Source organism: Fusarium flagelliforme (assembly GCF_020744385.1).
Source record: "Fusarium flagelliforme strain FIESC 12 MPI-CAGE-AA-0113 chromosome Unknown B0J16scaffold_1, whole genome shotgun sequence".
In the NCBI taxonomy this organism is placed as follows: domain Eukaryota; kingdom Fungi; phylum Ascomycota; class Sordariomycetes; order Hypocreales; family Nectriaceae; genus Fusarium; species Fusarium flagelliforme.
Genome location: NW_025763503.1, coordinates 3,969,667 through 3,995,778, shown reverse-complemented (window position 1 = coordinate 3,995,778; position 26,112 = coordinate 3,969,667). Strand labels below are relative to the sequence as shown.

At 48.4% G+C, this 26,112-nt stretch overlaps 10 protein-coding genes across 10 annotated transcripts; 6 read left to right on the top strand and 4 right to left on the bottom strand.

Annotated features, from left to right (window-relative positions):
- Positions 1–161: 161 nt before the first annotated feature.
- On the bottom strand, positions 162–2,022 carry B0J16DRAFT_366802 (uncharacterized protein). The gene is made up of 3 exons (XM_046130103.1): positions 1,435–2,022; positions 1,199–1,388; positions 162–1,151 (listed from the first exon to the last, which is right to left on the bottom strand). The coding sequence occupies exons 1-3, from the start codon at positions 1,939–1,941 to the stop codon at positions 256–258; spliced, it is 1,593 nt and encodes a 530-aa protein (XP_045989257.1). The 5' UTR covers positions 1,942–2,022; the 3' UTR covers positions 162–255.
- A 106-nt stretch (positions 2,023–2,128) lies between these two features.
- Positions 2,129–3,787, bottom strand: B0J16DRAFT_328639 (uncharacterized protein). The gene has a single exon (XM_046126250.1). It carries the CDS (start codon positions 3,451–3,453, stop codon positions 2,206–2,208), a length of 1,248 nt encoding a protein of 415 aa, XP_045989256.1. The 5' UTR covers positions 3,454–3,787; the 3' UTR covers positions 2,129–2,205.
- A 739-nt stretch (positions 3,788–4,526) lies between these two features.
- Positions 4,527–6,418, top strand: B0J16DRAFT_313937 (uncharacterized protein; the record flags this gene model as incomplete). The annotated part of the gene is made up of 3 exons (XM_046125158.1): positions 4,527–4,805; positions 5,200–6,064; positions 6,117–6,418. 3 exons carry the CDS (start codon positions 4,527–4,529, stop codon positions 6,416–6,418), a joined length of 1,446 nt encoding a protein of 481 aa, XP_045989255.1.
- Positions 6,419–6,720: 302 nt separating this feature from the next.
- B0J16DRAFT_23889 (uncharacterized protein) lies at positions 6,721–8,060 on the top strand. The gene has a single exon (XM_046123047.1). The coding sequence runs from the start codon at positions 7,024–7,026 to the stop codon at positions 7,999–8,001; it is 978 nt and encodes a 325-aa protein (XP_045989254.1). The 5' UTR covers positions 6,721–7,023; the 3' UTR covers positions 8,002–8,060.
- Positions 8,061–8,237: 177 nt separating this feature from the next.
- On the top strand, positions 8,238–8,974 carry B0J16DRAFT_328635 (uncharacterized protein). Its single transcript, XM_046126249.1, has one exon. The coding sequence runs from the start codon at positions 8,436–8,438 to the stop codon at positions 8,736–8,738; it is 303 nt and encodes a 100-aa protein (XP_045989253.1). The 5' UTR covers positions 8,238–8,435; the 3' UTR covers positions 8,739–8,974.
- A 1,978-nt stretch (positions 8,975–10,952) lies between these two features.
- On the top strand, positions 10,953–11,824 carry B0J16DRAFT_391352 (uncharacterized protein; the record flags this gene model as incomplete). Its single annotated transcript, XM_046131933.1, has 2 exons — positions 10,953–11,666; positions 11,730–11,824. Exons 1-2 carry the CDS (start codon positions 11,000–11,002, stop codon positions 11,822–11,824), a joined length of 762 nt encoding a protein of 253 aa, XP_045989252.1. The 5' UTR covers positions 10,953–10,999.
- Positions 11,825–11,874: 50 nt separating this feature from the next.
- Positions 11,875–12,739, top strand: B0J16DRAFT_328634 (uncharacterized protein). Its single transcript, XM_046126248.1, has one exon. The coding sequence runs from the start codon at positions 11,973–11,975 to the stop codon at positions 12,582–12,584; it is 612 nt and encodes a 203-aa protein (XP_045989251.1). The 5' UTR covers positions 11,875–11,972; the 3' UTR covers positions 12,585–12,739.
- Positions 12,740–13,388: 649 nt separating this feature from the next.
- On the top strand, positions 13,389–14,712 carry B0J16DRAFT_328633 (chaperonin 10-like protein). Its single transcript, XM_046126247.1, has 2 exons — positions 13,389–14,427; positions 14,478–14,712. Exons 1-2 carry the CDS (start codon positions 13,486–13,488, stop codon positions 14,673–14,675), a joined length of 1,140 nt encoding a protein of 379 aa, XP_045989250.1. The 5' UTR covers positions 13,389–13,485; the 3' UTR covers positions 14,676–14,712.
- On the bottom strand, positions 14,713–16,595 carry B0J16DRAFT_328630 (uncharacterized protein). The gene is made up of 4 exons (XM_046126246.1): positions 15,396–16,595; positions 15,254–15,341; positions 14,998–15,193; positions 14,713–14,944 (listed from the first exon to the last, which is right to left on the bottom strand). The coding sequence occupies exons 1-4, from the start codon at positions 16,410–16,412 to the stop codon at positions 14,893–14,895; spliced, it is 1,353 nt and encodes a 450-aa protein (XP_045989249.1). The 5' UTR covers positions 16,413–16,595; the 3' UTR covers positions 14,713–14,892.
- Positions 16,596–17,478: 883 nt separating this feature from the next.
- Positions 17,479–19,696, bottom strand: B0J16DRAFT_23836 (uncharacterized protein). Its single transcript, XM_046123045.1, has 3 exons — positions 19,087–19,696; positions 18,056–19,024; positions 17,479–18,006 (listed from the first exon to the last, which is right to left on the bottom strand). Exons 1-3 carry the CDS (start codon positions 19,235–19,237, stop codon positions 17,675–17,677), a joined length of 1,452 nt encoding a protein of 483 aa, XP_045989248.1. The 5' UTR covers positions 19,238–19,696; the 3' UTR covers positions 17,479–17,674.
- Between the last annotated feature and the right edge of the window lie 6,416 nt (positions 19,697–26,112).

Genomic DNA, 26,112 nt, shown 5'->3' with positions numbered 1-26,112 from the left:
TTATCACAAATGGTGCAGATGTGTTGGTGATAGTTGGAGTCCAGTTGCTGTGGGTGACTTCTTGCGATAAGCCTATTGGGTTTTGACCTGCCTGGGGAGGTCAACCTTGATGTTTAAACTATGAAGATGCTGGATAATCATTAATCACAAATGGTGATATTGAGCTGAGCTAGGTGACTGGAAAGATATGCTTAACACATTAACCTCGACTCTTGTGGCCACCCCCATGGTGGTATTGCATCGATCTTCACTGTCTCACTGACCAAAATCCATCTTAAATACATCCATCCCCAAATCAGCCAAGGCATCAACTTGTTTCACCACAGCATACTCGAAAAAGGCCTTTGCTTGATCAGCTTCAGGATTTTCTCTCCAAGCATTGATCAGTGACAACTCTTGCTCTCTGCCTGGCAGTTGGTTTATCTCATCCAACATCTGTTTGGCAGTGATCGAGACTTCCCACTCTTGCACATAGCCTCTAGGAACAGACTTGATAATCATCATGAGCAACATCTGGCATAGTGATACCTGATAAATATCTTGAAGCGTTTGCAGAGCTCTTTGGTTAAAGTCTCCCTTGGATGCAACTGCCTGCGAGTTTCCGAGAGAAGCTGTATCTGCTGCTGTGTTGGCCAGAAGTTTGGCAACGAGTAAAAGACCCTTGATGCGGATTGGATGGTATGGCAGAACATGTCGGTACGGGTCACAGGATGTTGCTATGAAGCATGCTGTTACCAGAGCATACACAAAGTTGCCCTCTTCGGCGTATAGGATCGATATCTCTGACAGCAGTTGAGCGAGTGGTGATGTCGCCCACATCTCTTCGCTGACTAGTCCTCGACATTGTTGGTAGCGCATACGCAAAGAGGTTCGACGACCTTCCAATGAGCCAGTTGACTCTTTCTCATCCAGTAGTCCAGAAAGTTCTTCGCTGTATCTCCTCGCTGCTGAAATCTTGCTCGAGTTTGTTGCGACAGGATGTCGACCAAGTTTACCAATATCCGCCACCAGGCTATGACGGTTCATGTCGATAATAGGTGAATCAGCGCATACTTGGTACACATTAAGGTCCTTCTCACATCTTTGACACATGCAGTCAAAGAAGTACGGTGCGAGTGCTTGCTTTCGCTTTGATAGAGGGAATGTGTAATCTGGTAGCCTGTTAGTGAAGGTAGAGGAACAAGGCCTGAAAACATACCCGTGTAAGAGATTTCGATCTCATCATCAACCTTGATTGGCTTTTCTGCCCTTAGGATAGCTTTTCTGCCAACAAATTGAACCATAGCATTTGGGATACAGGAGTGGTTCGCCATAGCGAGCTTTGGTCCTAGGAAAATGCCCACTTGACCCAGATCGGTGTCATATCTGTGAAAGGCGTTTGTTTGGATCTAGTATGTATTAGCATGGCCGCATGGTATCATTTCTGTAACATACCTTGCAGAGAAGTGCCAATGCCTTTTGAACCTCCTCTTGGCCAGTTCCCAGCCCAGCAAACGCACTCGCGCCCATAGCCATCATCTCCATATCCGCCCACTTCTCACTCTTCCTCCAAGACGCGACATTCCCCTCCAGACCCTCCAACGCAGCACCAATCTCAGGCTTCAACAGAGCTTGAACGACGGCACGTACTGGCGTTGGAAGTCCTGGGCGCCCTTGCTCAGTGACCTTGCGCAGAACCTTGCACTCTTTGGAGTGGACGGCTGTCCAGTTTGCCGATTGGCAGGCGGCATCACAGTAGGACACAGCGTGACATCTGGAGCAGGAGCGCACTTCTTTCTGTTTGAAGCAGTGACTGCAGACTGTGTTTATGTGAGAAAGCGAGGGAATGAGGATCGTGGGTGTGAATGGGAGGATAATGTCGCCTGGGGCAAAGGTTTTGGTGGAGAATATGCCACGACCCTTGTGATGGGACTTTACTTGGAAAGGCGCTGACTGATCCATCTAGTCAGAGTTGAGGATGAATATAATTGATTGCGGTGAAATCGGGCTATCAAGTAGTTGTCGGTGTGTTGTATTGGTGCTTGTGTTAGTGGAGATGTATGGTGAGGTTTCCATGAAATTCTTTACACGCTGAGCCATTCGTCGCTCACTGCGGGCCAACAATTCACCCATAGCATTCACCAATATCATCACGTATAGGAAGTTGCGTATTTTTATCAAAATCAATACACATTCTATTGTTTAAACCCTGATTTCGCAAACATTCTACAATTCAACTTTAGGAGGCACCATGCCGCTCTTCCTCAAAGCCGCAAGACGGTCATTCAAGTCTCTGCTCCAATGGCTTCTATCCTTCTTGTTCTCCTTCATGATTCTTGCAATGTGGTAATCCCAGCAACCCTCTTCTGTGCTGGTATCATACACACGACACTTGGCATCGCTGGATCGTTCTGTGCGAGGCCACTGTCCAAGCTTAGCGCCCATATCCTCGTCCAAAAACGTGTCGAGAACTAGCTGTCCAACTTTGCGCTGGGTTGTACTCCATTCATTACCCTCGGGCACAAGCACTTCGAGGAGAAGCTTCATGCCGTCGTTCTTGAGGAAATCTGCCCGGATGACGTCGCTCTTCATAAGGCCGTTGATGGCTCCAACCTTGGCTTTCACCGTGGAAGCCAGTGTCTTGGTGTTGATGGAGGATGGGACATGAGAAGATACAAGAGGTGTGTAGAGAGATTCCTTGAGAGACTTGGTGTTAGCAGGGCACTGGGCCTCCATCAGACCAGACCACTGCTTGGTGACCTCCTTCAAGGCGGCTGCGTTGTTTTGCAGAGAAGCTCCCAGGATAGCGGCTGCTTGGTGGTCACGAGGAGTGGCACCTGCAGGGGTAGTGATCTCGGAATCACCCATCATGCAGAAGAGAGCCTTCAACACCGCTGGGTCTTCTGTGACCTTGAGACCGTAGTAAATGTCATGAGACAGTTCCTCCATTCCCTCAAGCGCTTCATCGAGCTCTTTGCCTTCACCTGTCTCGCCAGCCTTTAACATTCTCATGGCTGTGAAAAACGGCTTTCCAACGAAGTCTTCATCCTCAGGCTCCTTGATCTTTCCAATAGGCTCATAGGCCGGGGCGCCCTTGGGAATCTGAGGATCCTCCTGTTGCTGCTGGTCCACAACGACAACTGCTTGATCGACAGGGAGGCCCTCAAGAGCAGGGTTTCCCTCACCAGGAACGTTGATCTTGGCCTCCTTCTTGCCGTTGGACATGTTCAGGCGAACGTGGAGTCCGTGAGGAAGTTCTTGATCATCATGAACGATCTGAAACTCATCTGTTGGTTGGAACACTTTAGGGTAACAGTCCTTTGGGTTGTCTGTGTGGCAAATGAGTTCTACATCTGCGTTGGGAGAAGGTTCTGAGGGTGGTGAAGCAAGTGTCGGTGCTGTGAAGATGCAGAGAAGGATGCCCAATACCAGGGCAACGAAGAAGGGTAATGATTTCGCCCTAGAAGGAGCCATGGTGGAGGTCTGAAGTGCGATAAGTCTTTTAGAATGCAAGTTTCCGAAAGGGCGAGGTCAAGTATTGGACTAGGGAGAGTTTGTAGACACTCGAGTTGTTGAAGGGGATTGTTCTGCAGGAGGTAAAAGGTGGGAGATGGTTAAATAGCAAGGGCAAGTAGAAGTGGGTATCGAAGAAATGCAAAGACAATGATAAACTTTTATGATGATGAGGAAGTGCAATAGTTGAACAAAAAATGATAGGAAGTTTGTCTGTTATAAGTTGTATCAACTTCAAGATATGAGTCAGTCGAGCAAAAGGACACTTCACGAATAGATCGAAGTCACTAGAAATGGCAACTTGTCAAGAATAGAAATGGATATGGATCCGCCCATCATCAGTTAGTTACAGCGCTCGTGCCACCGTGGAGGTTCACTGTAGAAAAGAGTTTTGGCAAATTCTGATTGGTTCAAGGCCTTTATCCGCTTAGTCATTTTCTAAAGCTGACTTTCATGTAAGTCGACCTCGAGAAGAATAGAATTCAACACATCAACTTCAGTTATAGGTTCTACCTGGTAGTCAGGATTTAGTGATCACAAGGCCAAGTGGATTGTGATTATTGAGTATGTCTCAGGAATACATGACATACATGCCAGCCTTCCCTTTTCCACGAGGGCTAATCGACGTTGACAATGTTCTCAACGGCCAAGATGATGAACAAATAAGAGGAATTGAAACATGATCCGGTAAACTTGTTTAGTAGTAGAATAGTTCATGTGACGGAGGGAGCATTAGTTGAAGGGGCTGTCCTCACTAGAAATAGCTCATTGTCGCAACCAGCTCTATCGGGTGGGTTGTCTCAGCGCGGCCCACGACCCTGTAAATTCCTCACAAATGGTCTCGAGGAGGCTGAAAGCGGTAGTTGAAGCATGGAAATAACCTCATGTAATTAACTCACTCGTCATAAGGTCTTGTATGTCAAAGGGGGCGGATGGCCCTTGAAGATATATAAGAGTCGATAGTTGGCAGATCTAGATATCAGAGCAGATATTCAGAACTATCATCTCCGGCGCTTACATACAAACATATCAAGATGCTGTCTTCCCAGTTGTCTTTCTTCCTAGCCTTCTTCTTCTGGACCATGACCCTCGAAGCTGCACCGGCAATGCATCATCACCGCCATGGCAGTCACCATCTTCAAAGTCTTCACGCCGAAAGAGCAGCACTTCGTCTTCGAACGAGATCGCATTCACACAGTCATCATGAAGCTCCCCAAATCATGTTGGAAGAGCCTCAGCAGCCCAGTGAAAGCCTACCAGCGTTGACCGCACCTGACCAAGAACCTCACGGCCATTCCGTTGAGAGGCTGACAGTATGATTGAGTTTTTAGTGGTAAGTAACATTTCGTTCCAACTAAATATAGGTAATTACTGACATTAACAGGAGGCTTATACAGCAAACAAGTAAAGAATGGCCTGAGAGCTGGCTCATCTGGCCTGGTTGACTGTACAGCTGTTTAATATGGAGGGCTGATGCTGGCGTCGGTGGATATTGATATTTTTATCCTTTACTTACTAATGGTTTATTTTTATTTGTCTGGAATATCCTTATTTAATTATAAAATATTGGCACTGTCATACAGATGTAAATGAAGTTCAAGATACACAGTTCCTAGTGGCGCAGGCACCGCCTTATCTCCGTATGACGCTCTGATTGGCTCCATCCACTAAAACCTCCGCTGGAATTGGGAGCTCTCCCTTACATAGTACATTTCCACTGCCAATCTGATCTGTCCCTGGCTGCTCCCCATTCATCAACCCAAGTCGAATCAATTCGCCCTCGGTTCAACGCCCCAACCGACCGATACGATATTTGTTCCACTGTCCTTTCCGTTCTTTCCATCTTCGACTGTCGTTCAAACCACCGAATCTGCTGTCCCTGAATCCATCCCGCCATCCCGAGAGCTCTACTTCGACCAGAGCAGAGCTCGCCCTTTAGCGCATTCCCGTTCAACCCACCCTGGTCCTGTCCTGCGAGCGATCTTCGTTCTCATCCCACCCGTGATGCCTTCTCCACGCCGAGTACGCCTACTGATCCTGGCGACAATCGGCACCTTCATCTTCATCCTCTTCTACACCTCTGGATTTGACTCTCATCACGATGCCGAAACATCTACCGGACAAGAATTTATCAAGAAGACCCAAAATGCCATGAGCGCAAACGAGATGCCCGCTCCTATTGTGGACTTTGCTACGGGCGAGAAAGCTGGACAATCGCATAACGACAAGGACGGAGATGGTGATATCGACGAGGAGGACAAGAAAATGGCCAGCGAAATGCAGCAACGTCTCAAGGCTGCTGAAGCAGAGGCTAAGGGCAAGGCAAACGAGAAGGGTGGTCTGCGACCCGATCCCCCTAAGAAAGTCGTTGGCGTTGGAAGTTCGGCAGAGGGACAGAACAAGGACAAGATTATCAAGCCGGCCGCTGGAGAGCAGGGCGATGCTGCTGCTGCCGTTGCTCCTAATGCTGCTGCTGCTGCCGCCGCCGACAAGAAGCCCGAGACAGAGACAAGGAGCAAAGTGGAACTTGAGGCACGCGCCGAGCTTGATTCTATCCTCAAGAAGTCTCCTGGTACGTCTCACTAAACGATTCATAAAAGGAAGTTTCACTAACTATTTTGTAGTCATCATCTTCTCCAAGACTTACTGCCCCCACTCGAAGCGAGCCAAGAGCATCTTGATCGAAAAGTACTCCATCACTCCCGAGCCATACATTGTCGAACTCGACGTTCACCCTCAAGGCCCAGCTTTGCAAGACCAACTGCTCGAGACAACTGGACGAAGGACTGTGCCCAACATCATGGTCAACGGCGTGAGCTTAGGAGGCGCAGACGATATTACCGAGATGGACCACGCAGGCAACCTCGTAGGCAAGATCGTCGATCTCGGAAACAAGCGCGTCGAGATGACAGAACGAAGCAAGTAATTCAGCGCATAAGCAACACGTTTATCTTTTCTTCTATTCTTCTGCTCATTCATGACCTATCTAATCTTTATCGGGCTTCTGTACGAGAATTTACTGCAGGATTGGGTACGAACGGGCTGTCGTTCGGGTCTTTTGACAGCGCAATTGGAGTTTGGGCGCATGGGATTTCATTTTGTTTTGTGTCGTGAAGAGGCAGTCATTAGGTTACTGTGGCTCTGGTCGTTACATGGCAGGGAGTTGACAACGTTGACCACTTCACTTCGGCCAACGAATGCCAAATATATACCTCTTCGCATAGGCTAGCATTATACACCTCGCATGACATCTATCCATTTGAAGGAAGGAGGACTTTGTGCTGCAATTCAATTTGCAAGGAAGGCAAAAGACTTGCGCTAGGTGTAGGCAGACAAGCAGGCAGCAGTTTGCATGAATTTCTCATTGTTTCATACGCTTGGATCTCAGGACGGTACACGCATAGCTCAACTCGTGAGTCAACTTTCTCCACATGAGACTGGCTAAGTGGACTGCTTTGGACTATTTAGCATCATCTCTGGACGCTTTCCATCTACCTTCCACTGTTCTTTGGATAAGAGTTCAACGTTGCAATGGAAGAAGCAAACTACGCAAGCAGAATCCTCTTGGTCCCAGAGTTGCTGGAGTTGGTTCTCGTGAACCTCGATCTAAAGACCCTTCTTGTCTCTGCATCTCGCGTATGTCGATACTGGGCCGCGACAATGGCAAGATCGTCCAAGATCCAGCAAGCGCTGTTCTTCCAACCCGTGCCTTCAACTGGGGTAAAAAGGCCTGAGTCCTTTACCCTCAACCCTTTGTTGGTTGAGAAGTTTGGGAGATGCTTCTTCGACATTGATCGTGAGTACGTATCCCTTCGAAGAGCGGATTCGTTTCTTCGTTTGCCCTGGTCTCCCGAGGGTCCGAATGCAAAACAAGGACCCGAGAGGAGCTTGAAGTTGGAAAAGACGGATCGTCTTGAGAGTTTTACTATGAGCGCCTCTAGCTGGCGACGGATGCTTGTATCTCAACCGCCGCCGCCATCTTTAGGATCCTTGAACCTCTACGACGTTGAACTAGGGCTCTTCGAACTGAATACAACTCAAATTTATCCAAGCTCACCTCTGAAGGGTCTCACCATGGGTCAGTTATACAACATGGTGCACAGAGCAACCAGCTACCAGGAAGACAGCACTGTATGGTACCGGGTAATCTGGGACAAGGCACACGGGGCGTACCGGACGAACGAATGTAAGGAACAGGTATCGCAGCTTCTGGAGAAGACGAATGTGGTAGTTGAGGTTTATGGTGAAGGTGAGGAGTATTCTGACTACGGGCCATGGGATATTCGCAGTGTGTGGGAAGCCTTCAGAACTGAGGATTGTAGTAAGAGCAAGTTTGGCGATTTCTCAACGACTGAGTTAGATGACACGGAGCTCTCTTCGTCGAATCTTAAGAAATCAATTTATTGGTGTACCAAGGAGGATTGTTCAGCTGTTGATGTGGATGGTTGTGGATATGGCTATGATAGATGGCCTCGGGATATCAAGAGGAGGGTTACATTGGTGTCTTAAGGCTGACAGGGCAGACAACATGATAGCAGCAGATTTCTGTAAACTCCAGATATTGTGAGAGAATTACTTTGTATCCTCTAGTGTTGTTCTTATCGGTGATCTTGTTCCAGGTCCATAGTGATATTGTAGACGTATCTTGGATTGTTATCGTCTGAATCAAATCCTCTCGATAAGTGGAACGTATTAAATAAGGTTAATTGGAAAGCGGGCGCACCTGCAACTGCGCGGGGTTATCACTAACACCACCCAAACAGAAATCTAGACCCAATCCAGACCTAGAGATGTCCTAGAGCTGAAAACAAGGTGCATACAGTATGCTGCATCTCATATAAAGACTACTCTCGTCCCTAGTCTCTTTCAACCACTACTCAGTCCCCTAGAACTATCAGATCTCAGTCATATGTACTACACAGTTTCATTACAATAAAGATATCATGGAACGTCCCTCCTCGAGCTCCGACGCGGCCTCCATCCTCTCAGGCTCAACCGTCTTTTCCAAAGAAGCCCAGATCTCAGTCTCAATCCCGGACTCACCGACAAAAGCCGAAGCAGAATCACCTGCATGTGATGGCTCTAAGCACCGCAAGAGCATGCGACAAAGAGTCCGCAACGTCGTCGCTGACCTCGGACGTCCACCAACCACAAGAGATGATTTGACGAGCGGCAACGCGACTCAGAAGCACGTCGATGTTGGGCCTGCTTCCGGCACGGTTTTGATGGGCTCGGCAACTGTTTGAGGAGTGAAAGTGGTTGGATTGGAGTTTGGATTTGTACAAAGGATGATACTAGGATATGATACCTTTGCTCTGTTTGATATATCTCAGTGACTTCTTGATAATAGCATGAGTACTTTGATCTCACCACCATTGGGCACAAAGCCTTGGGAAGTGTTGTGTTATGATGCAGGTCCGTATAACGAACGATATATTGATTGACTTCTAAGGAGATGCGATAATAACATGAAGTTGTGAAATAATAATTAGTAACACTCCCGATAACGGGAGTAAGTTACTCAATTGCCACCATCCTGTGGCATCTCTATAACCGAAATCTCTGCAGTATGTTTTGTTTAACAACTGACAAGGTCGAAGCAGAGACAAGAAATGATAAATATATCAGAGATAACAGGAAGTACTTGAAGAAACAAGACCGCCGAATCCCCGATTATTCGGGAGGATACTAGCGTAAGTCCCCCGACAACAAGCAGTGACACTGAAAGATACCGTTCCCTCCAGCGTGCATTTTGCAATATTAGGGAGATACAGAGCCAGTGGGTAAATATGGCAATAGATAGAATACACAGAAGTGTTTCGCAAGTGACAGCTGCGCGTAGAGGTTGGGGTAGTTGCGTCGGGACTTGTAGATGTGTAAGATCGCATGCCTACGATGAAAGACAAGTGTTAGCTATGAATCGATCGGGTGGATATTGACATACTGGGAACTTGTTCAAGCAACTCTCTTTGGAGGGAGTACGTTGGAATAGTAACGGTATGTAAACAAGGATGGCGGTTGAACCACAGGCTACGGCCGTATGGACACTTGTACTCAAACAACTCGTTCTCGGAGAATCAGGTTGACGATACCGCTCGAAGCTTGAATCTGACTTCTCAAGCGCCTTCTGCGTGCTGAACTCCTTGTCTGGCACAAAATCTGTGACATATCCAATCGAGCCTTGGTGTGCTGCTATTGACATAGATGGTGTTCGTCGGGATCAAGTATGAGCTTCCAGAAGAAAGAAATATGAAGAAGGGGTTTGGTTTTTAGAGCAGGGTAAGCAGAAGTGAAGCCATGTAGTTCAAGAAGGGAAGGGGAAGGAACTGGTGTCAGGAGAGCAAAGTAGGTGGGAAGTACTCAGAGAGCCGCAGAGCCTCATTGTCAACGAAAAGAGAAAGAGCAGAGCCTGGTTTCAGAACAAGGAAACAACGTCAGCTAAAGAGGGGAAGGAGCCAACCATGAGTGAAGATGCAAGAAGGCAACTACGCCACCGACGATAAAATGGTTAGCCTTTGTGAATGTAGTTCGCATTCCAAGATAGGAGGCCTATTGTCCTATGTATTTTCACTCCCTGTTCCTTCGAGGCGCCTTGCATTAGACCGCTTAGGCCGCTTGGCCAGCTCTATAGGTGAGGGTAGCCTCTGCTGACCTATTTGCCATTATTAAATCCCTTTCTATCTTAAAACCAAACATTTTTCACCTTCATTCGTGTTGCATCATTACCTTTGGGTGCTCCATCTTCTTACACACGTTTCAACATCACTCGTTCTAATATTCCTCGACAATCCTAGAGTGTTTCTCCATTTCGAACATAGAACTTGAAACTTTCTCATGAGCATGAAGCTATGGATCTTCTACTTCAATCTGTACTCCTCGATCCTGGTCCTTCTCTTCCGGAGCCAGGAAGAGCGGATGTCCTGGGCACCACTTGCGACATGCGTGTAAGAAATGCTCAGAAACCAACCCTTCAGTGCATTATCTTACTATCTTAGAACCCTAATTATTTGGCAAATTACCTTGCTGGTCACTCTTGTTCTCTACCAGGAAGTGGTCCGGAGGTAAGACTTTCCAACCGCTTCCTTGAATCAGCTAACATATGCTCCAACTATAGCGAATGGAGACAATTGACCACAATGACACTGATAATATGGGGAGTGTTTGCTTTCGGACTTCAGCAGCCTCTCTCGGACGCTGCCCTTCTCTTCCCTCTGGCGATATCCATGTCGATGATTGTGAATCGCAGCCAAGAGATGCCCGCGCCCCCATTACTTCCATTCTGATCGGAATGGGGAGTCGGGCTCCTTTAATAGGCACGGAACGTCATGCTCAGCAACTGGATATTGAATCTGACTCGAGTGACTGGGATCCCAATCTCGACCACAGCAAGGCCGAGAGCACGAAGTTGGGCTGCAAACGCTTACAAACCCCCTTCAAGCCGTTCAATGGAACTCGAATTTCACCTCCCTTCCAACCTCCAACCGGCGATGATGAGTCCTTCCCCAGAATGATGCGTCAACCGGAGACAAGGCCAATCTCCCAAGATCAACTTGTTGCTGAGGTCAGGGGAATTTATGCAGGTCTCGTTATGGTAGAGACCAAATGCATCGAGGTCGACAATACTGGCACTACCAACAATAACTCGAAGATAGATTCTAAGCTCAACAACGAACAGTGGCAGGCCCTCATCGCGTTGCACCGCACTTTACTTCACGAACACCACGATTTCTTTCTTGCAAGTCAGCATCCGTCTGCAAGCCCTGCCTTACGGCGTTTGGCCACCAAGTATGCTATGCCTGCACGCATGTGGAGGCATGGTATTCACTCATTCCTTGAGCTACTGCGTCATTCGCCTAGCTCCTTCGAGCATATGCTTACTTTCCTATATTTAGCTTACTCTATGATGGCTTTGCTGTACAAGACTGTGCCAGCTTTTGAAGACACCTGGATAGAATGTCTTGGCGACCTGGGTCGCTACCGTATGGCCATTGAAGATGGTGATATTCGCAATCGGGAGGTTTGGACCGGCGTGAGTCGTCATTGGTACAGTAAAGCGTCAGATAAGAGTCCCATAACTGGCAGGCTTTACCATCATCTGGCTATCCTAGCACGACCCAATGCACTTGAACAGCTACGCTACTATACAAAGCATGTCCTGTTTAGCCCCCAGAGAAGTAACGTTATCATGTCGCTGTTTAACCCAAATCTGAATGGGAAGCCACCCTGGATTCCCACAGGATCAACAACCCTGTGTGATGCTCAGGGAGAATATTCCATTCATGTCGCACTCGATCCAGGAGAGCTTATGATGCTGCTTTCGATAGAACGGTAAGTCCGCACCACCTTGGCCAAAGCTTCCAGCTAATGAATGGCGAAGCAGCATTATAGACAGCCACCACGGCATTGATCGACAACTGAATGACCTTCATCCACCCCCAAAAGTCAATCTAATCGGTTTACCTTGTAAACTACTTTCTCTCATGGGAATTCATGAGTGCCCGATAAGAAGGAAAAGGCAGATTTACTGTTGGGTATGCGTATGCTGTGCAGCCTGCTCCACGGCTTGCGTTCTGGGCCTAATCAACAGTTGCATTTCTTGGCTGTCGCTATCGGTGTTGCTATTTGAACAACGCACGGAGAAACCACCGAGAGCCCATCAACGCAGTTGGGTGGTTTTTGATGGCGGCGGATCGCAGAAACCAGCACTCGTTCACATCAATCCATGCACCACCTGGCCCATTGATCTAGTATCAGATCCTGATGCTGACGGATCTATCACTCTAGGCGAGGGCGGATACTCTTTCCTGACACGGCCCTTCCTGCTAGGTTTCCTTTCCTTCCTTTGTCGTACTCTTCAAGACTTCGTACTCTACATTTGTCTTACCCCGTTCTATCTTTTCTTCTTTCTTCTTGATACCTCACTAGGTATCTTGCGAGAGGGTATGTCTTCGACCGTCTTGAAAGGGTGGTTCTATGAACACACTCCAGGAGGCCTGCGGATGGCTTGCCTTCGGCGACCTTTCATGGATCTTACAGTTGGCATCCCTAGATGCATGGCAGCACAGTCCGTTGTACTTGGCTCCATGCCGTAGTACAAATGGAGACTGTAGTGCGGGAGAGGTACGCAGAAGAGCCATCTAATATCCAGGATGGTACATTTACTTTTATGAGCATTTCCAACCAAAGGGACAAACAACACCCCTAAAGGTTGTTTACGAGGCCCATCAGCTTAACTTGGCGGAGCGTATCTGCAGTTGTATTATGCGTTAAGTTCTTTTGTTTGGTTTTATTATATAGGTGCTGGAAAGAAAAATACTTGTAGCCATGTTTGGTCAGACGAATCAAGTATCGTCCATTTATTTCGGTGTAATTACAGGACAAAATAGAAGCGATGAGTGCGCCGGAAAGGTGTAAACGATGTGTTGTCTCGACTTCCGGTGCTCTAATGTAAATCAAGGAGTTCTATTCCTCTGTCAACCTGTATTATCAGAGAGAGTTATCCTGTCATGAGAATTCCGATCAAAGTCGCCTATAACAAGTCGTCTGATCAATAAAGAGCATCCGTACTCATAACTGACTTTGTATTCCTTCAAACCACATGTTTAAATCCTTGCCTCATTATTAATGCACCTTGGCTGATTATCATTCTATGAATCTCTACAGTATTTCCATCTTGTACTTGGAAAGATGAGAAATATCCTGTTTGCCGTCTATCTTTATCCAAAATCGGAAGCATTGATCCACAGAATTACCGTTTGTAGATGCTATCATGGTGCATCATGTCAGGTGGGGACAATTCGGGAAGCTGTTCCACGGAGTTCCAGATTACAAATATTCAGACTAATAATAGAGACCATGGGATTGGACTTTACATATCACGAATTATGAATAGTAACAAGCAGGAAACGTATATATAGATGGATTCAATCACCAGATAGAATATCATCAATCTAATCGCAGTCTTACTCGTATAACACATAGTACATCTTCACCATGTCTTCTTTGTTTACTTCCATCCCTTCAACGCAACAGGCCGTAGTCCTCCCTGCGAAACGCAAACCTTTCACCTCTCAAACCGTCCCCGTTCATCCACCAGCCCCAGGAGAGGTCCTAGTCCGCGTCGCCTGGACTTCCTCAACGCCTCTTGACCTTCACCGTGCTGATGGAGGTCTTCTCATTCCCGAGTACCCATCTCAAATGGGCAATGGCGGCGCTGCTGGAAGAGTAGTTGCTGTTGGAGATGGCGGTGATTTAAAGGGGTTGGACGTCGGCGATCGCATTGTCGCTTTTGCTTTTCATGGGGGAAAGGAGGCGAATCATCAGGAGTACATCACGATTCCTGCGTATCTTGCATCCAAGATCCCAGACGGCATTTCATACCAAGAAGCTGTGACAGTCTCAGTGAATCTGGTCACAGTATTTCATACTGTTACTGCAGATCTGAAATTGGAGCTTCCTTGGCCTGTGCCAGAAAATTACATTCCCAAGCAAGCTGATAGTCCCATCCTCATCTGGGGTGCTTCCAGCAGCGTGGGCATCTATGCTCTTCAAGTTCTCAAGCACTGGGGCTTCAAGAATCTCATTGCTGTGGCCAGCGAGAAGCAGCATGACTACCTCCGAAGCATCGGCGCAACTCAGACTTTCGACTACCGAAGGGCCGACGTCGTTGAGCAGATTCTCAACTCGTTTGAAAACAAGCCAGAACCCAAGCTGCCGTACATCATCGACTGTATCGGGTCGCTTAATGGTACTCTCAAGCCTTTAACAAGGATTGCTCAGCCCGGCAGCATCGTGGCAGTCATGCTGCCTGTCATCCTCAAAGATGCCACGGTGGAAGAGGAGCCAGAGTATGAGATGGATATCTCCAAGGTCTTGGTTGGAGAATGGGCTGATGATGTTGAAGTCCGAGGTGTCCGCACTCATTTCTATCTTTCAGTAAGCCGCTCCCAAATATTCCATGCAAGTACTTCTCTAACATGTGGCAGAATGAGTTCTTCAAGGAAAGGTTGCAGCCAGAGATCGTGCCTAAACTCCTTAGGGATGGCGTTATTAAGCCTAACAGGTACCGCGTGGTAGAGGGATCATCAGCTGTCGAAAGGGCGCAAAAAGCAGTTGACATCTTGAGAAACAAGGAGGTCAGTGGCGAGAGGTTGGTCTGGAGACTCGCCGAGAACGATGTGTGAGAACAAAGTAATTATCAGCCAGTAGTTTCAATGCAAATGTCTCGAACTCTCTCATTATTGTATCCCTATAGCATCAGATCTCAGTAGTCAATCTGTTCCTTAAACCTAAATCCGTAATATCGCGAAAACGCCTGCTAAACTCAAACGTGCCTCATAATATCAAAGGCCCGTGCAGTATCAGATAATTGAGTCAAATCAGTCTCGTTAATCGTAAGCCCTAGCACACATGGCCAACCATGAAGTGGTCCATGGCTTCAGGACCCATTTGTCTATTCGAAGGTTAGCCACAGTCCACGTTGACAAAGAATGCAATGTTACTCACGCAGTAAGCATTAACTTTGTAAACTCATCAACATCTTCCGGCCGCGCGTGCATCCAGATACCCTTAAAATCAAGGTTTCGGACCGGGAATTGGGGCTTTGTCTGCCACGCGCGGAAGAAGGCCATCGAGGAGTCCGCCTCCCAAAGATATTTCGAGGCGGTGAACTGAAAGTTTGGTGTCATGATATCGCAAGGAGCTGTAAAAAAGGAGTTAGTTATACATCGCATTGCATAGATAGGACACGTGGCTAGCATACGTTCGTTGGACTTTAGTATACTGGTCACGCAAACGAAAGCAAAAGCCATAACGATGGTTCGTCGTATACTCTCAGCGAGCAGCCAAGCCTTTACAAACATTAGTAAGTCCAAGATCTTGACATAATCCGTCCAACAACTTACCTCCCAGCTTTGTGGGGGCGGCCCCTTCAACATGGTGGTAGCCGGTTCATCCCCAAATTTCAACTCTTCCTCTATCTCCTTAAGTGCAAACATCCAAGCCATGAACTGCGGTAACTCACGCTCACTCGTTGCCCTCATCGTCACATCGCCGTCAAACATGCGAATAGAATCCAACACGACCAAGGCCTGAACCCTCGCCAACTTTTCTCCCGGCGTCGAAGCGCACTCACCTTCGCGATGGATGTCCTTGGCCATGTCGGCGATGAGCTTGCATACCCATCCCTTATTCTCGGGAGTGCGGGCAGAGTACGCAGATGCCGCTGAGAAGGCTGCTAGTAGCGTCTTTGGTAGGTTGGAGCCATAGAGACGAGGGTGGATGAAGGGAAGGCGACGGGTCTTTGCGAAGTCGCGATACAGGTTCGTGATAGCATCAACGGTGTAACCCACTCGCGAGCGAGGATCATACACATCCAAAGGGTTGACTTCACCCATGCAGGGTTCCATGTTATCCAGGATAGCTGTATCACGGAGAACGACTTGTGTTGTGGGCATAGATGGTATAGACGGTATGTTCAGCTTGTTACTGCCATAGTCACCCAAACTCCACAGCTCGGAGCCGACAGAAGTATCGTTAGCCATGAGATGGTCTATGATGGAGAAGTCGAGAGGAGAATCGAGCTCTATGGATGAGGTGGTGGTTCTGCTCAGGCTATCCGGTGTAGTGTTGCTGGCGCTAGAGTCTGTTGTTGTTCCTCCCAAGTTGTTGATATCAAAGCCCATATCAAAGTCAGGAACGTCGTTTAAAGAATCCGCGATACATAAATCGTCGTCGTGGAAGTTCGCTCCTGGCGGTAACCTCTGATAGACGCAGTCAAGGCCCTTTGCCGCACAGCGAGTGCACCGGGGCGTCTTCTTGTCGCACTTGCGCTTGCCTCTCACGCAGGCGTTACAGCTCTTCTGTCTTGAAGCAGCTGCCCTGTCCATCTTGCGCGCAGCAAGTGGGCTGAATGATTCCATGGTATATATGTATGTAGTGTGTAAGAGGGTCTATGAGAGAATGAAGGTTGAGGAATGGGGGAGTACGGAGAGAGGGGAGCGGACTTGACAATGTCGGAGAAAGAAGTAGAGAGCTATCCTGCCTGAAATGTAGGTAGTCTAATAACGAAGTTAGACATTTGGCTTACACTACAAGGTGAGGCAGGTACGTCTCCGTAAGCACTTGCCTTCGTCTCGTTTGACAGGCCAAATCGGGGACTTTTCCTCTGCGGGGCCTTGGGAAACTCCGCAACTCCGCAACTCCGACTCCGCCCGGTCTCAATTGATCCCCCGGCTCCGACTCTGTACCTTCCGGGAATCAGGATGTCATTCAGACGATTCTTTATCTTATCAGATCAATTTGTTTCATCAAAGCCATGCATCACAAATGGATCCTCCCCTCCTTGGCACATACACAGTAGTGTAGTCTATCTTTGTCTGATACAACTTGACGTAACGGCGCAGGTTACTCACCTCCATCCTTAATTAAATTTGTAGATTACCCAGTCAAAGATAGTAAGCTTGGTTCAAACCACAATGGATCACTCATTTTTAAAGCTGCACATGATACGCCTGAGTTATACTGATTCTCACTTCCATTATCGCTCTCAGGCTAATACAACACATCACGTTGTAATCTGTTCTTTACCATCGTCCCCTCTGCTCTGCTCTGTTCTGCTCTGCTGCCATCTTTGTCAAGTGGGTATAAACGCCTTACACCAACCATCCTCACACCGTCGCCATCCTCCTATTCCCATGTCCTCTTTCTTTTTTAAGTTCAAAATCCGAGACCGACCCTTCCAACCCGTACCTGTATCTTGCCAACCCTACCGTGGATACCTATACCATTAAGTAGCCTGTACAGCCCAAAAAGAAAAGGAAACAGATAACTCCTAATATCTCCGCCCCTAGCATGTAGTAGGCTTATGGTTGGGTTTTGGACCAAACACTGAACAAGTCGACACAAGAAAAAAAAACCAGTTCCCGGGCTGTTCGCCGTACTGGTACACGTGAGAAATAAAGCAAACAATAAAACAAAGCAAGTCTAATGGTTCCAGTGAGCTGATGGCCCTGAGTGTCGCTGGCACGATACTCAAGATGGTCGCGCCCAGTCATGTGCTCTTCAGAATTGTAACCGCAAGGCTGCATCGCCCTCGCTTGTCGTAACTTTTTTGCCGTCATTCATTCATAAAATGGGCTCCAATGAAATGGGAAAGATGGCGGAGAACACAGCTTCAGGATCTCTAGTATCGCTCTTGCCGGTACCCATTGCTTTGAGGGTTGTCGTACTGAACACCAGTCATTGAATCTGGACCATTGGCCACGTTGTTGCTCAGTGAGCGGATAGGTGGCAGCTCTGGTCGGTTAGAGCTGGCATAATGATCCCCTTGATAAGTTGTAGACGCAGGTCTAGAGGATGGCGTTGGTGCTGAAGATGGAGATCCTCTGAGCTGGCGATTCTCCTCGGCTAGCCTACTCATCTCACCGCGAAGTATTTCGACTTCTGCAGCAGCGCTGTTGTAGTGAGATGTGAGCATCCTGATATGTTCGTGCTGCTTTTGATGCTCGGCAATGGCTAATGCTTAGGTTAGTAGCCGCATTTGTCCTTGGGCTTGCACACGTACCTTTCGTCAGGATTTCCCATTTGGAAGCTTTTGAGCCTCGCTCTTGGGGCATAAGGTCACGGAGTTGGTCGAACAATTCCTTCATTTCGGTTCTCCTCTTGCGCTCGGCGAGTTTGTGGCTGACCCTCAACTCCGGTGTTCTGCTATACGGCTGTGACCCTGTGGGCCCATTGCCTTCCTCAGCCTGGAGATCACTCAATTGCTTGTGTTGCATAGAGTGGTGATGGACAGGTGGGAAGTCCGGGGCACTAGACATGCGAGAATAGTCGGTCTCGAGCCTCAGTTGACCGGCCGGAAGGCGCGACTCGGTCGTGAACTGGCTGCTCGCAATTGACTCCGTAATGCTGCTGCGCCTTGAGTCAGTGTACGTGGGTGCACCACCAACTTGTTGGATCTCTTCTTCAGGGAAAGCCCATGCCTGACCCTTGGTAGGCTCTGCTGCTCGAGCAATGTGCCCAGTCGCAGGTCCCGTAATGGCAGGTGCTGTCTTAACGGTCTTGGTATCGGGGTTCCGTTCTGCGCTTGGTTGGTAGCCATTGGAAATTCGATGAACCGAAAGATGGTGGGGGTTCCGCTGACTGTGAAGGGTGTTTTGAATCGAGGTCGTCGAGTGGTTGTTAGATGCGTAGGGGGAGTTGCCAAGGCGCAGGTCACTGAAGGTTTGGTTCATGCGACTGTCAACGCTTTCTCGCCTTAGTGCCACCATTCCAGGTGCCAAAGTTTCGCCCATCGTATGGCCGGTGCCGCTGGACTCGATTGATATCGGTCGATCACGGCGTGGATCGAGGCCGCCTGTTGTGTTAGGGGATACCATGGCGGCGACGCTCATGTTGGTTGTCGAGGGCGATACAGCTGTTTGGGGAACCATGTTGGCAGCGATCGGTGAAGGTGTCTTTTCGTGCGACGAGGATGGATAGCTGGAACCAGCTGGGCTGAGACCGTTTACATTGAAAGATGCCGCAGATGTGTCTGGATAAATCAGGTCAGCGGCAGAACGCAGGTGTTATAATCGGTGACAACGAGCAGCGTACGCTTACTGGAGGCGTCCCCATTGGAATAGAAGCCCGAATCTCGCATGTGGGGAGGACCGCTCTGGATAGGACCTGGAGCGTGTTCGCTGTTGAGGATGTTGTTGAGGCCAGCCGCCTTGGGAGGTAGGCGCTGCTGATTGTGGGCGTCCATGGTTGTTGGAGAATCAATCGATATGGAGGATGTCGCGTACACAACCTAGTCGAGTCCAGCCGATAAGTTACAGCGAGTCCCCAAAAAGTCCCCTGAGAAACGATAACCCGACAAACGGCGAGGATGACACAATTCGATTGTTTGCGCTTGACGGCGAGGCCGGTATTGGAGTACAGTCGCAGGAACTAGGCAAGAGGCGTAGGTGCAACAAGACAGAGTGCAAGTTGTGATTAGGTTGAACTTGACTGTATTGGATTGGACTGGACTGGGCTGGACTTGAATTGGGTTGGTCTCGAAGTCGACAGGATAGACGCGACAGAAGTCGACCACTTTCGAAACGAAGAATTACGGGCGTGTCAGAGCATCAGCCCTGTAGATAAATTGAGAAAGGGAGCGTCGATAGTGTGAGAAGCGATGCGATCGATACGTGGATATGGTAAATTTGTGAATGAAAGGAAAGAAAGTGGAATTGAAGAGGGAAAAGTGCACACGAGACTGACCCTGGCGAAAGTGACAGACGGGGGATGGCACTAGGTACTGTACAGGGAAGAGAGAGCCCGGGGAAGACAGCCCAGCAGCAAACCTGCCCGCTCCAATGCTACCTACTAACCTTACTGTACATGTACGCAAGGCAAGGCAAGGTAAATGCTGAACCTAGGAGCCTGTGGAGGTGTGTATGTATGTACTCGAGACTTGGGTGGGCTGTAGCAGGACAGGATAGTACAGTACAGGACGCTAGGTTAGGTAGGTACCTTATAGTGCCTAACTGGGGCGAGTGAGTAAGGAAGGTGATGGAGGCTGGACTAGGTAAACTAGAAAATATCACTAAGATTGAAGGGTCTTACAAGCAAACAATACCTAACTTACCCCAAGTGACTAAGAAGGGAAAGCAAGTGTATTTTTATTCAACTTCGTAGGGAAACCCAGAAGTAACAGAGGATATGTCGACCGGAAACTAGGAACATTGGAATGACTTGCGTCCAAGCCTCGTTTTCTCAACACTTGAACACACAGTAGACTCCATGTCTCGAAACCTCCCATCCCATGGATTGTAGCACGCTGAAATGATCCCCTGCAATTGCATACAGTAGGCACCGCTTAGAGTAAGCCCCAAAGCAGGGGACCGACGGCTCATCTGAGGCAGGTCTGGGCAGGACAAACCAGTGGCCGGCCGTGGCCTTACCTCCACTGGGTTTCGTTCAAACTAGGTCTGGCCAGCATCTACTGTACATCAGTCTACAGGCTCTTCGATGTTTTCAAATGCTGGCTGTTACGGCACTTGAAAGTCGTCCTGTAATCCTTGTTCGAGCGAAAGGTACGTACAGGTACTTGCGTAAGCTGTACACCAAACCTCGTGCCGTATTCAGGGGGCGTCATATATGTTGGCAACCTTATGAACAGCTCGACTTGACGAGTCGTTCACCATCATAAGCAATGCGGGGATAATATGTGACCTGTGATCTTCGAATCGGTCTTTGTCTTTTTACTCGCCCACAATTGTATTGACCATCCACCGAGGCATTCGGACAACTCTGCACATCTCACGGAGCAAATCTGGAAAAGCGTTTTAAGGCTCCAAGCTAAAGATTTCGTGCAAGTCGTGGTACCAGGTATAGTTTACTTGTGGAGTCTGTAGCCCCCACCAACTCATCGGTCCATGTGGGCAAGTAGAGTACAGTACATCTAATAATGGAATACTAGTCACTATCGTGAGGAGTCTAAGGTTGCAAAGCTTTACTACAGTAGGGGTGGAAGTCGCTGAGTGGTCCATCTGGCAGCATCAGAAGCCACCTTTCAGTTCAGGACTTCAGCGTCACTTCTCTTCGCTCCCTTTCTGGGACTCCCGAAAACCTTGTTTTTGCCATTATCCAAAGTCATGGAGGTGCGGAGAGCTTGGTGATCGTGGAGGCGTAACTAGAATTGGACGCCATGTGGTTGCTGAGCCTCAGGCCTGGGTGCAGGATGTATCAGTATGTGCAGCATCCGTTACCCACTAAAGACGTGATGATGGTTGCTTAATCTCAAGTGAAAGCTAAACACATCAGCCCATGCCTCTGCTCTGTCCAGACATGCACAGAAACATATCTGGAATAACCATCATTTGCCTACTAAGTATGGCCTGTCGTAGCCTACTTGGCATTGTACGGGACAGTAAAAGCAGCGAGAACCTTGAAGCTCTGAAAGCTTGATTTGTCATTGGGGAAGTGTAGTGTGTTAAATCGTAATGATATGGAGCCTGGGGTCTTATGTTGCTGGCACAGAACACTGATGTACCGGCACCTTATAATGCCGGCCACAACGCAGAATGCGGTCATCCACATGCCAGTTGGTGCCCGCTATTGACTGTCAGTACTCTAGGGAGACTGTCCACGTGCATACTAACAAGGGAAGACAATGACTATACAGAACTTGCCAGAATCTGGTTTCCAACCAAAACTACACATTGTTGCGGGAAAGAGTTTATTTAGGTCATCTGAGGGCTGGTCTTTTCAATCTGTTGAGCTGGTTCCCAGGACGAAAAGCAGTGTGTGCAATAATATCGATTCTCTCTAATCCGAAGCAATGGCAAATGATTTTCCGGGGTCCGCCGTGCGATGCTGCGGGATGCTCGCCAGTCAGCCAGTCCACAGACAGGACTGTCAATCTTGTGAGGGGATGGCTTACACCAAGCCAGGGCGCCTCGTGCGCCGTGACTAGTGCGGCCACGACCCCATCCGAAGCCATGCTGCCATGGTTCTCGAGGCCCGTGTTACACTGACCAGGGTCTCAACTCTCAAGGGCCCATGTCTTCTAGCTTCAACGGGACTGGGTCGTTGTCTCTTTCTCTCGCCTCGCCCCCAAAGCTAGACCCCCCATTGTATGATGAACTAGGAGCGGAGCGTCCAACATCCCAGCACCACATGCGCGATCTTCCGCAGCCACGTGAGAACCATCTTTCAGAGCAGACTGTGCCGCAGATCGGTTGGTCCACCAATAAGTCTTTGCCCAGTGTCGTAGATGATACCTGACATTAATAGGGCATCCTCATCTTCTGCTTCTTGTCTGGTTCAAAGTGCGTCTTGACGTGCAGCTCTAGGGTAATGCGCTCCAGAGCTTGCCTTGCGTAGTGCCATGTGGCAGACCAAGTAGCCCAGGTACGCCGAACCTTGTAGATCCCATCGGGCTTGGCCACATCTTTCCCAGGTAGGTAGGTACAATGCAGTACTGTACAGTCTTTAGTGAAGTGGCTAAAGGCATCCATATACTGTAAATGCGCACAGTACTTGTCATGCTCGAATTTCCCAGACGTTACCACTTTGAAACAATCGGCTGGAATTGTGTAGGCGGGAGACCTCGTCAATCTTTGCTACTTGTGTCTACCAACAAACGCCTGCAGAGTCTGCGTTGCCGACAGACACGTGCGGTGAGTGCGTGGGGTGTGGCTAGGCGGCGCACCCAAGATCTAGCCGCCCTGGGGAACCAGTACGATTTAGGATTTAGGGGCGTTGATCTTGATGAGCTAGCCGGGCCAATCGACAAGGGTGATGCAATACGGTGCTTGAATGCGCAACTGAGAAAGACACTGACCGCGCGAGAAAAGAATCATGCAAACAGGAAATATCAAAATTGATTAGGAAATCAGCTATGGAGCAGAGTTATTCCTACTAAAGCGACTGACTGTTCAAGTGCTCCTGTGAATAGGACGGTCATTGGCTGGAGCTTCCTTCCATGACATGAAATGAATTGTGAGGAAGGTACAGAGTACGGCCAACCCAAAATGTTTCATACCTACCTAATTACCTTAGTAGCCTAACCAAGGTAAGTGCACCTACCTGTACCTGCCGGTCTTGTATTCGTAGCTTAACCGCTATTACCACGTCTTGTCCCTGTCAACTAACCTCCTAGCCTCCATATACTAAGCCTGATATCGATTTTATACTTCGCAGTCCCTTTTCGCCGGGCAGGCTTTGCCTCGGCCTGAGAGGGGATTCCTTGCGCCAGAAATTCAGCTCATGCACCTTGCCGCCTCAGCCTGGCCATGCCTCGGCGCCTCTATCCCAAAGTACCTCTGTACATATCTTGATGAAACTACTACCTACAGCAGACTGCCTGTCCTTCGCTCAATTCCCATGATGTATGGCAATCTCAAGTCTGCTAGCAAACCCAATAAACAACTCACCTAGGTGGTCGTGCCACGCGAGCGTACTTGAACCTGGATGTACCGAACTCAGATGCCTCGCGCTATGAACGAAGAGTCGCACGTGCGAAGAAGCAAGGTGCTACCCGCTACAACGTAGTACAGCCAAGCCGATGATACGATAGTGTACGAATACTCGAGTGTCAAACAAAGATCCCTTCCTGCGGGTTTCCACACCAAACTCGAATTCAAAAGGTCTACCATATGCCCGGCTTGTTTCTCCTTTCGCGGGGTTTCTCCTGAAGATCCTTGTTATCGTTTCTTCAATTTACCGCTAAAAAAACCGCCGATCACTGCTCCTATTTCCCGTTGGCTCGTGGCTGCAGGGTATTGACGTATAGACTATGTTTCTGTGCAATCCTACGGCACTTCTTACCATAGGGCGGTCGTTTTTATGATCAAGCCGACTGTGGATTCTGCATGTCCTTGATGGTACGGTCAACTTAATGTTTCAATCGCAAACAGCATCATATTAGCTTGAGGTCCAGAATCCGATCTCTCGATGGTCACTACTGTGTTTATTTCGTCCCTTGCACCATTAGAGCAAGCTGAGGGCCGCTGATACTTGGCAGTTCCCTTGGTGCGACATGTCATATACGATTGGCGCTATCAATTTGAAGATGAACGGCTCTATTGATGCTATGCACATACTGAGCTTGTGTTATCTACCTATCTGCAAATTTCATAGAGGCAAGAGGTACGTTGATTACTGAGAACTTGTTGAAATTTATTCGTCGGAATAGGTAATGCATTTCACAAACGCTGACCTTGCCCGTTTACAGACCCGCTGGGAACAGAATCTATACACCTAAAAGATGGTGCTCTTGCCATGGAAAGCAATCCATACTGGAGGGCTGGTGCCACAGCAAGTGCCGGCACTGTAATTGCAATGACTGACATACCGCGCTTGTTTGGCTTGACTGCAGTGATACAGCCATGCATTATCACGCCAACTCGCTTGCTACTGGTCACACACCGCGTCACCGAACCAGGACGAAATGATATTTGTACTGGAAGACGATACATCAATCTTATCTACAGTCGGACTGCTGGTCTTGTGCGTATGTGGCAGCATGGCGGCAGGATGATGAGAAAGTCACCGCTGCTACGGTGCTGTATGTCCAAGCCGAGGAAGTTGAGACATCGGTATGTTCAGCTCTGCGTACCCGTATGGACCTAGTTGATACATGTCAGATGAGAAGCAGCCCCCTCGATTATTGTCCACCAGTCAACCTTCACCAATACAGTATCCTCATTCATAGTGGGGAGTCGGCCTTTACAACCGAACTCTGATCTTGTTGACGTGGGACTATAGTAGGTTCACAGTTGTGGATCGGACAAAATTATCTTAGACCCAACCGTTTGGTAAAACCCAGCTATCTCAAGAAAGTCAAAGTATGTACTGTTAGCCGACAATGCTGGAACTAATGGATAGCTCGCAGTATGCCACACTGCAGTATTCGAAAATTCACCTTGATACAGCTCATTGTACCTGTACTCCAAAATATTCACTTCGAAGAAGACTGGGATCGTCTCGTGATATTCTTGAATGAAGTTTTTGAGTAGCAGTCCGACGACTTTCGGCCGATTGGGAACGACGGGGATTGACGACCAATGATTGACAGGATATCGTATCCTAACTGATACAATTCTCACAGAGCTGAATTGGACAACCAGGGTACTCCAGCTAAACCGGTACCGTATCAATATTTTACCTGACGGCTGATTGAGTTTGATTTAAAGAGTCCGAGACACACATATGCACTCTTCAGCTACACTACAGTACTGTATATGCCGACGGGTTCATGGAGCTCCCATTCTAAGTTGAGTGCGCCGACGGTACAGAGATGATCTTAACTTGCTTATCATTGGCTATTTTAGGATGAGCGCCTCATCCGTCGGTAGATGTTTGGATTGCTATGTGGCACTCATCGATGATTTCGTCGATCAAATAGGAAAAGAACTCCAGCACATATTGACGAACAGGATCCTCATCACACACCTTGTCGTTGCTCGAGTCTAGTAATAAGACGACGCACTGCACAGTGTAAAGTTGTCTCAGGAATCAGGATACCGTACTTCTCTGCCTCGATCAAGCACTCAGTTGCATTGAGCTCACGGTCCCCGAGCCCATCGTTCAGCGCTCTCTGTTCCTATTATTGACATATTTGTTTAGGGAGCCATGTTTTCTACCACCACTTCTTTCAACCCCCACAAATATTATATCCATAGAGAATGGCAACAAGGCCTGATGTTTTGTCTGCTCAAGACTCGAGACACACCCGACCTTACTTTTCGGGCCAAGACCAAGCGAATCGGATTGTTCATTTTATGGACGCCTGCATGAGGGTATGGAGAATGACAACTCTGCAGGATCTGGCCAAGAACATGGCACCCTCCTCCAATAAAGCATAGCACGGTATGGCATCACGGTTTGACAACATGCATCATCAAATTAACTTGTTATGGAGTACACCCCTCACCAGTTATAGCAGTCCTATATCGGTCTTTTGCCCAACCCAATCATGTCAGCCAAGTGCCTGAGAAGACGATGTCACTGACTCCATGTCTTACTCTTTTGTCGTGTTTTGCTTTTGTCAATATCTTAGAATTTAGCTGTTGGCCATCTCTCATCACAACTTACCTTCCCCTTGCATATCTCAGTCCCGTCTCCCCACCTCGGCGAGGAGAACCCAAT